The sequence below is a fragment of the Vicia villosa genome, linkage group LG3, assembly GCF_029867415.1.
Source record: "Vicia villosa cultivar HV-30 ecotype Madison, WI linkage group LG3, Vvil1.0, whole genome shotgun sequence".
In the NCBI taxonomy this organism is placed as follows: Eukaryota; Viridiplantae; Streptophyta; class Magnoliopsida; order Fabales; family Fabaceae; genus Vicia; species Vicia villosa.
In genome coordinates, this window is record NC_081182.1 from 66,509,827 (window position 1) to 66,519,806 (window position 9,980).

Here is a 9,980-nt window from a genome sequence, read left to right on the forward strand (position 1 = left end):
TACATGATCCAAAAAAGGCACCCAGTACAGATTCATCGAGCTGAAAAGGCATATTTCTTATGATATCAGTAGCTTTTGAATATGACCAGCTCTTCCCAAAAGATCAATCACACATCCGTAGTGTTCTGTGGGAGCATTATTATAACTTATTCATCCAAATTGGTGGAAAAAGAAATGGCATATGTAAAATTGTAGCGCCTATGAAAAATTGCAGCACAAACTTTTTGTTCTATTGTTTGGGTTATCATGTTCCAAATCTTAATTGTGTATCATGAGCACTTAAACAATCTTAACCAATCTGTACATGCTAAGTGATTTTGAGTGAATAAATGATTTTGAGTCCAGAAGCTGGAAGGATTAGCCATCATTTTTTGTTGTTATGAGGTATGTTGTGGTAGCTATTATGAGAAGGTGATGACAATAGAGGATAAAACGAGTTTCAGTGTTGGTTAGAGTCCCACATCAAAATTATTTTATAAAAATTAAGAGGTTATATACCTATTTTATATAACACTAACTAAAACCTCAAGTTATGGGCCTATGAAAAGATATTTGGCGGTGAGAAAAATCAATGTATATTTTGGAGTAAGACAATATAACTATATATATAAATATTTATTTTTTAAAATTTATAATTACGTGGGTCTAATGAGCTACCCACGACCCCATATGTGTTAGACCTAATGCGGGCTTTACAGGGCTGGGCTAAAAAAGTCTTTAAAATACGGACTCTAATTTTATGGCCCAGGCCCTATGATTTTTCGGGCATGGCGGGTCGGCCCGTATGGACTAGCCCATTTTGACAGCTCTAGCATAAAGGCTGGAAACGCATGAACGCAAGAGTCAGAACACGAGGATACAATTCCTACTACTCTAATATTGATTAAAATCGACAGAGAGTCTCCGACAATTGCGCTAATTTTAATGAAAATGCGTAGTAAATGGGTTCAGAGTGTTTTCGGATATGAATCTCCGAACCAATTTACTACTTGCTTTATGAAGGATGCGTTTGAGATGCATCTCCTAATTCATCCAAAAACACTTTCAAAATTTCAATAGTGTGCCACATATAGGGATAGAAATAGGCTGGACCGAGTTAGACTTTGTCAAGCCTAAGCCTGGCCTGTCAAAAAAACCGAAACCTAAGCCTGGTCTGTAGCCTGTCGTAGGCTTATTTTTAGGTCTGAGTCTGGCCTTTTCGAAGGCCTTGTTAGCCTACATAAAAGCCTATTTGTTTTAGACATGTGTAAATAAGCGATTAAAATAATATTTGAATAGACTAACTAACTAAAAAAACCAAGAGACTAAAAATTTGTTTGCATTGACTTATTTTAACTTACTTATTATAATAAGTTATGTGAGACTATTTGTTTAAGAGAGAACTTATAAAAGCAATGTTCGTTAGGTGTTTTCATCTTATTTTCACTAGTTCTTCAAGATAATCAAGTTTTATTTTTGTATTTTAATTCAAAGTACAAAACATACATAATGATAATACAAAATTATTTATATTTATTTAAATAGGTCGGCCTGATAGGCTTAAAAGACTTTTTTTTGGCCTGAGGCCTAGCCTCTTAACTAAATAGACTTGTAAAAAAACCTAAGTCTTTTCTATTTAAAAAAATGTGTGGACTGACCTAAATCTGTGTAGGCTAGCCTGTAGGCCTCTGTTATCGTCCAGATGTATTTCCATCCCTAACCACATATAATAATGATGGGATGAAAAATTGCACGATATAATAAAAATTTGATAAAGATACAATATGAAATATATATTATATTGTCTGTTTGGTGTGAAAAAACAATATATCATTATTTTATTATTTTATAGGTGTGATTCACATAATAATAAAATAATATGATATTCAAATTATATATAATCTTTTAAAGAATTACATATCTTTTAGAAATTAATTTTAAATAAATTTTGGATTTAATAAGTAAAAAAGTTAAAAGAATTTAAATAAGTTTTGATAACTTTTATAAAACAATTAATTTTAATTTAAAAAAATATGAGTAATTAAATAACTTATTACATATATTAGACATATAATATAAAACATGGTATATATTTTACCTAAATTTCACAACTACCATTGTAAGAAATTTAAATGAAATATTTATAAAAATAATTAATATTAATAATTTTGAAAATTTTATTTTTATAGATTAATTATTAATGTTATATTTAATTTAATTTTCTAAAATAAATCAATAATTTAGTTTCTTATCATATTCTACTGATTTTTAATCAATCTCAAATTCATAATAAATTTTTAACTAAAAAATCCTGATTGGATAAGTTTTAGGATTAACTTCTTATTTCTTAATGTCTCCTCAAAAATTAGATAAATCATTTTTTCGCACTAAACGAACCTTTTTTTATACCAAGTGTTTTGATATGAAAGTAAGGAAGACATACAAGGTTATAACTCCAACGTTCAAGTCAGTAAAATTTGAGAAATGTAGTTTGAGAATGAAAATGAGAAAATATCTGAAATGAGCATGTTGTGGTGGAACACGAAATATGTGTGATGCAAGAATAAACTCCACTGATGCGACGTCGGGAGCTTTTGATATGACGGAGTGGGGGCATACAAAATTAACACTCCAACGATCAAGTCAGTAAAATTTAAAAAATGTAGCTTGAGAGTAAAAATGAGATAATACTTGCAATCAACAACATGATGTGGTTTATATATGTCTTTTGGTTGAATTGAGCCTACTCCTCTAGGCTTTTGATCAACCCGAAATAGTTGTTTCCAAGTCGCGGTTAGGGACACGATGCAAACTTCAAATTTTCACATATGACATTAATGTTTCGTTTAACTTCAAGTTTGCGCCATTACGACTATAAGATATTGCCTGCTTTAATACGAAAACTTTCATGGCTATGTCATTAAAAAATGTGTCTTGTAAATTGAAATATATGTGTTTGTTGTATATATTCTAACATCGGCCTCGAAATTAGGTAATGGGGATGGCCTTGACTTTTGGCTTGATAGGTGGAAGGGTCTCTCTCTCTCTCTCTTCTTTCCGAGCGTTTTCCCTCTCTTTTTCGGTTTGCTGAGCCCTTTTGTGCTTTGATTAGTGACAACGGTTTTTGGATATCGGGTTCATGGGAGTGGCGAATTAATTTTTGTGAAGGTTTTAATGATAGTGTGGACGGAGTTCGGGTTCGTGATTTGGTTTCATTCTTGGGTAACATTACTCCTACGGTGGGTATGGCAAATTCGTATGTTTGGTGGAAGAACTCTACGGGGTTTTCCGTCAAAGCGGGATATGACATGATTTTGGAGGGGAGTTATCAGAACCATCGTTTGGAGGTTGACGTTATTAGTGCCTTAAATCGAATGTGGAAGACTAAGATTTCAAGCAAGATCTTGATTTTTGGATGGAGACTTATTTTGAATAAGATTCCAACTAATATGGCTTTGGTGAGACGTCATATTTTGACGAATTCTAATCTCTTGGCTTGCTCTCTTTATGGAGTGGAGGAGGAAGACTCGAACCATCTTTTTGGAACTTGCCCTGTCACTTTGGTTTGGTGGAACAAGTTTTGTGATTGGCTTCGGCTTGATTTGACATCTTTTCCGGGTAATTCTTTTAATCGTCTTTTAGCTTTGGATTTAGCCTGTAAGTCTAGATTTGTGGTAGATACTAGTTGGCTTTTTGGTTTGGCTTTTTGTTGGAGAATTTGGAGTTATAGGAATGAGGTTCTTTTTAATGGTGGTATCCTTCTTAATTTTGATACCCTTGAGATGAATAAATATGTTGCTTGGGAATGACTTCTTTCTTACTATAAGGTAGGGGATACTCTTGTTTGGTCGGATTGGTGTGTTAATCCTTTACGTGTCTTGGGCTTTCGTAGGTGGTGTTTTCTTGTTGGTGGCTTGTCCCTTTATTTTTATACTCATGGGTAAGCCGTCCTTGTGCTTATTAATTCCATTTTGCTTATTAAAAAAAAAACCAAAATATCTATATTTATTATGCCATTTTTTTTGTTCATAGGTTCATTTTAGATGTGATTATAATTTGTACTAAATGTCAACAATTTTGCTATAACTAATTCTTCCTTATGAGAAAATCTTTAATGCTAACGTCGCCTTTATGTCCTATCCAAAATTAGTGAATCACCTTATTAATGATTAAGCCAAGCTTTTAGTTAACAATTTTCCCATTTTCATGCCAATATTTCTCAACTCGTTCTCTTACCAACGAGCAAACCACTTCTCAATCACTCAATGATCTTCAACATCATTATGCAAGAGTTCTAAGTTGGAGATGACTCACTTGTCTTTATTTCCCTCTCTTTTTCATGTACCATACACAAAACAACAGAAGTAGCATACGAGTTCACTCACTCACAAGTTAACACGTTGCATGTACCATGTGAATTAATCAATCATGGTAAAAAAAACTGCAGCATGGAACCTTAACCACTACACATGCTATATCTATCTCGTGACCAAAGCATTGACAACACCACATGGTGAAAGATAGAGAGTTTCTATATTTGGTTATTAAGAACAATTCACAAATAAAGAGAGACACAGTAAATTATGGCACTTCAATATACATTCCTAGTTAAATTCCACAAGTCACATAAAAAAACAATCTAAAATATTATTACAGGTGTGTGATGACTCTATGATATGTCTATCGATCTTTTTGATGTAAGGAACCAACAGACAATGGAGATATGGGTCGTGCAAGTGGAATAAACAATAACCTAATTTTCTATGTGTGTTTACTGTTTTATAAAGTGTTTGATTGGGATTTAAAAGTAGCAAATAACTTTATTGGATGTGAAGATCTATCTCCATTAATTTGATAATAATATTTCTCATTCCTTTAATGGAAACCCTCGGTCCCAAAAGTTTGCCACTATAGAAGATACTTTTAAATGTTAGTCTCTTTATCATAGACAGGCTTTTGTTTGAGTCTTCTTATACTCCCTCTTGTCTAGACAATAATATATACTATATATATATATATATATATCGTTAAATGTAATTAGTTTTTTAATCTCATAATAAATATGTTAACAGTAGGGTTCAATTGCTTATAAAAAAAACAATAGGATTCAATTATGAGAACATCATAAAGTTGAGAATACAAATGTTACATTAAAGAATATAATAAAATATAAATAGAATAAACTATCTTAATTTATCATATACTATTTAACAAAATTGTTGTAATATGTTAGCAATCGCACTAAGATGCAAAATGTAGAAATTTCAATGATTTTATTATTGGGGATTGACAATATTTTAGAATTATTAAAGGAATATGGAAAACACTTTAAACACATCTAGAATATGGAAAACACTTTAAACATATCTATCATGTTTATGTGATTCTTATATCGAGAGATAGAGAGATTAAGAATTATATAGATAAAAAAATTGAATTTGTTCTTGGAAATTTCAAAGACTAATTTCTTGTAACTCATATCATAATATTTTGTAACAACATTTTGAAATATAATGAATAAGAGAGATACTTTCTCCTTCAAACATAGACCAATTTGATCCAACTGAGTAAGTAATTTTCTTTATGTTCTCACATATTATATTTTTTATTTATTGAAGTCATTTGAGTGATTCTCATTGTTCTTTGTCACAGACATCAAAGTCTTGGTTCAAAATCATTTATACATATTTTCACAACAAACGACATCCACCATGAAAAAAAAGGTTAAGTTTATAAGTGAGCACTATGGGTTCCAAATGGGATATCAAAAGTTTTTCGAAGACAATAACTTTAGATTGTTGAAGGTGAAAATACAAGTCATACTAATTCAACAAATGTGTGTAGAAGTATTAAAGGGAGATACATTAATTCATGGAAACCTAACTCAAGTTGAGAAGACCAAGATAATGCATAAAACTAAAAGTGTAATTAAGTTGTGTCTTGTAGGTAAAGTATTAAGGGAAGCCACGAGGTAAAAGACCACGATTGAGATGTAGGTCAAGCTTGAATTATTATATATGACCAAGTCACTGCCTCACAAATTGTGTCTGAAACAACAACTATATTCTTTTTATATGGTGGAGAATAAATCTATTATGGAACAATTGGCAAAATTTTGCAAGATCAATGATAATTTGTAAAATATTGAAATAAAATTGAAGATGGAGACAAAACTCTATTCTTGTTAAGCTCATTATCTATAATAATGCTCTTCATTTTGGTAAGGAATGTACTATCACTTTGGATGAAGTTCAGACAATCGTAACATAAAAGGATTTGTCAAAGATAAAAGATTTGAAGATCGACGTACAATAGTGATGAAGGCTTAAATGTCTCAAGAAGAGGAAGTGAAAGTAGAGGAAACTAGAAATATAAGAGGTCCAAGTCCAACTCCAAATCCAATGTTTTTTATAAGTCAAGGTTTAAATGTTTCACTTGTCACAAAACTGAGCACTTTAAGAAGGATTGTCAAGAAAGAAAGAACAAAAGTGATTATGTTTAGATTGTAGCTGTCTCCTATGAAGATGTTTATGAAAATGTTGAAGCATTAGTGGTAATAAGTTTTGAGATGACAAGAGTTGGGTTATAGCCTCAGGTTAATCTTATCGCACATGTTCAATGAAAAAATATTTTGAATTTTTTCATTTGAAAGAAGGTGGAGTTATTCATTTCATAAACAATAAGGCTGACAAAGTTCATGGTATTGGTACAGCCAGACTAAAAATGTTCGATGATTTCAAGTTCCTTCTACGCAATGTGAGGCATGTTCCTGAACTTAAGATAAATTTGTTGTCCATAAGCCTTCCTTAAAACTTAGGATATGTTGAATGGTGAATTTGAGATAAAAGATCTTGGTGAAGCTAAAATAATCATGGCTATATATATCATGAGAGGCGTGAAGCTAAGATCTTGGTGAAGCCTTCCATAAGCTAAAATAAGCTGTTGCACCCCAAAATTTGCCCTCTTTATTGGAGCTATAAGTTAATAATGACGTTTGTTTCGTCATTCAAAAATCAAAGAAAAATAATAAAGAGTTTTCATGGGTTTAAGAAGAAAGGCGTGAAAAATGGTTTAAACAGTGGAAATAAGAGAAAATTCGCAAGTCATATTTGACGATATCTACAACTTTCGTGTTCGGCTCGGAAGCCAATTCTTTGAGGAAGGTTGCCAGATTTGCAAATTACTTGGGGTTTCGTAGTGAAAAGCAATGCTGAATGTAGGGTTTCGGACCTCGGAAAATTCATATCTCCTAATCCGCTCGTCGGATTCACTTGAAAATTTAACTGGAGCTCCGTACCATCATTACCAAGATTTCATATGTTCGGACCGAAGGCCAATTATGCACGGAAAATTCCCAGAATTTTAAGAATCGTCGCGTTGTTTCGGTAAAAAGTGTGTTTTCGAGTATGTCGCGCCGAGTTTGAAAATTCATAACTTCTTCGATTTTTATCGTATGAAGTCCATTCCGGCGGCATCTTCTCGGAAATTTCGTTAGCTTCGTTTCTTCGTCACACATGCTTGTTCAGATTTTGAGCCGAAGATAGGGTTTCATCGAATTCTTTGAGCGGTACTCACAAAATTCTGCACAGTCGCACCAGATGAATCGGCGTTTCTCGTCATTCTAACGGGCGTATTTTCTTCACCGCTTATCGGATTGAGGTGATTCTCGCGGCGATGAGTCACGAATTTGGTCATCTTCACAGTGGCATTGGTTTTGTTCCGAAATTCAGAGCCGAACCGAGTTTCCTTAAAAACGAGCCAAAATGAGACGCACCGAGGGCAATTTGGACATTTCGCGTTGACAATATATAAACTTTTTGCTCTTCACAAATCAAAGGGAACTCTCATAAATTCAATTCACCAATTCTTCATAAACACATTCTCTCAATTCTCTCTCAATTCTCTTGAATCAAAACCACAAATTACATAAAACTTTCATCAATATTCATCAAATTTCATCAAGATCAAGAACATGGATTGAAGAATCAAGGATCAAAGTTCGAATTTCTCTTCCTCTCTCCACATAGAGTGACGCGCCTCTCTCTCTCCCTCATTCTGGATTTCGTTTTCGAGTTCGTGTCGTGTTCGCGTTCGTATCGTAATCGTGTTCGTGTTCGCGCTTCGGTTTGGATCTTCATCCGGTAAGCCTTGAACCTTGAATTAAGTGCTTAATTGTTGATTATATGTGAATTCAAATCTAGATCTACCTCTTGTTCTTGATTAATGGATGATTGATGATGATTGATCGGTGAATTTGCGTATTTTTTGCTCGAATTGATCGTGTTCATGTGGATTTGATGATGAATTGTGTTATTCGTGGTTGAATATGTGATTTGTTGGTGATTTTGTGTGTATAATTGTTGTTGATAATTTGTGTTGCTTGCGATGTACTCAACGTGTTCGTATAAATGCATGTGACATATTCTCGATTGATATTTGCTTTGTTTGACGCGTCGCACTTGGCATAATTGCTGACATGTGGATCGTTTGATGTGTGAATGCATGTGTACCATGATATTTGATGTTTGTTCGTGATCAATCTCGAATTGGTACGTTTTTGGATTGAGTGCGAACGGCTCCAAGGTTTCAAAAGTGTGCAGAATTCTGTTTTTATACGCCAGGAACCGGGTTGTCCCAGGCGGGAACCGGTTCCCACTCAATCCAAAATGGCCATTCTCTGTGTTTTTGTACGGGGAACCGGGTTATCCCTAGGTGGGAACCGATTCCCAGCTTCATGAATTTTTCTTTCTCAGTGTTTTTGTATGAGGAACCGGGTTGTCCCTAGGTGGGAACCGGTTCCCAGCGTGCTAATTTGGCCTTTCTCTGTGTTTTTGTACCGGGAACCGGGTTGTCCCTAGGTGGGAACCGGTTCCCAGTTTTCCAAAATGTTGCCTCTCTGGTATTTTGTACCAGGAACCGGGTTGTCCCTAGGTGGGAACCGGTTCCTGTGTGTTATTTTTGTGTTTTATTTTCTAACTTCAAACTTTCGTATCTCTTTACTCGTAACTCCGATATGCATGTTCCTTATATCGTTGGAAAGCTTGTGAAACGTACTATCTCATGAAATGATTGATATTGATTGATTGTAGGTTATTCATGTGTGTTTACCTCTTGGCATTTGTTGTCCTTTTTTTGTGTGCGTTAATTGTTCATTTTCTTTTAGCTTATAATGCAATAACGCAATTCCGATTGCGATGTTTGTTATCTCTAACTTGTGTGCTAGTATGCAAGGCTTTTGGATGGTTACCGATCGACGCCTATCACTCGAGTGTTCCGCTTCGCTTGCGGGATACGATTCTATATCACTTGTATCGTGTTCTCGACTTGGAGACACGATCCTTTTACTTTATATCTGCTCGTTTGGTTTGCTTGTTCCTCTTGCAGGTGTATCGTGATCATGCTCGACATGTGAGTCGATGTTTGTGCGCTTTATGGCTAATCGGTGTGCTGACTATTTGCTTTTGCTTTGCTAGCTCGCTCGCGGGATTCCTAGTTTCTTCGCTTTGCTTCGCTTTAGTTTACGGATCATCATCCGTTTGGTATTGATCCCGTTTCATTTTACTATTCTCGCACTTTATCGCTTTCTCGCATCATCCTTTAACATGAGAAGTAGGACCTAGACATGCATCTGGCCAAGCCCTCGAAAGAGGCTCTGTTTTTGTTGGTGTGTTTATATTTGTGCTTTGCGGCAGGGAGTCACGGTGTAATAAGTCCTATATGGCACTCCGTTAAGTCCTCATGGAAGGCATGCGGTCAAGGGTTCGTAATCAACCCCCGCCTAGTTTCATCGAGTCCGTTTGGTATGCGCACGCCTCGCGTTGCTTGCTTCCGAACGTGCAAAAGATCTTGTTATCGAGTATGTCAGGAAAAGGGTTCATGTAGCCGGACCCCCGCCTTTCTTATAGCTCGCGTCGCTCGACGTTGATGCTCGGTGTACGCACGCACCGTTTTCCTTTACGATCCGTGACGGCTTGGTTGCTGAGAGGGGTCTGCCCTCTTGT

At 34.9% G+C, this 9,980-nt stretch overlaps 1 protein-coding gene across 1 annotated transcript; it reads left to right on the top strand.

Moving 5' to 3' along the window:
• The first annotated feature begins 2,906 nt into the window (after positions 1-2,906).
• Positions 2,907-3,788, top strand: LOC131658243 (uncharacterized). The gene is made up of 2 exons (XM_058927558.1): positions 2,907-2,915; positions 3,006-3,788. The coding sequence occupies exons 1-2, from the start codon at positions 2,907-2,909 to the stop codon at positions 3,786-3,788; spliced, it is 792 nt and encodes a 263-aa protein (XP_058783541.1).
• Positions 3,789-9,980: the final 6,192 nt, after the last annotated feature.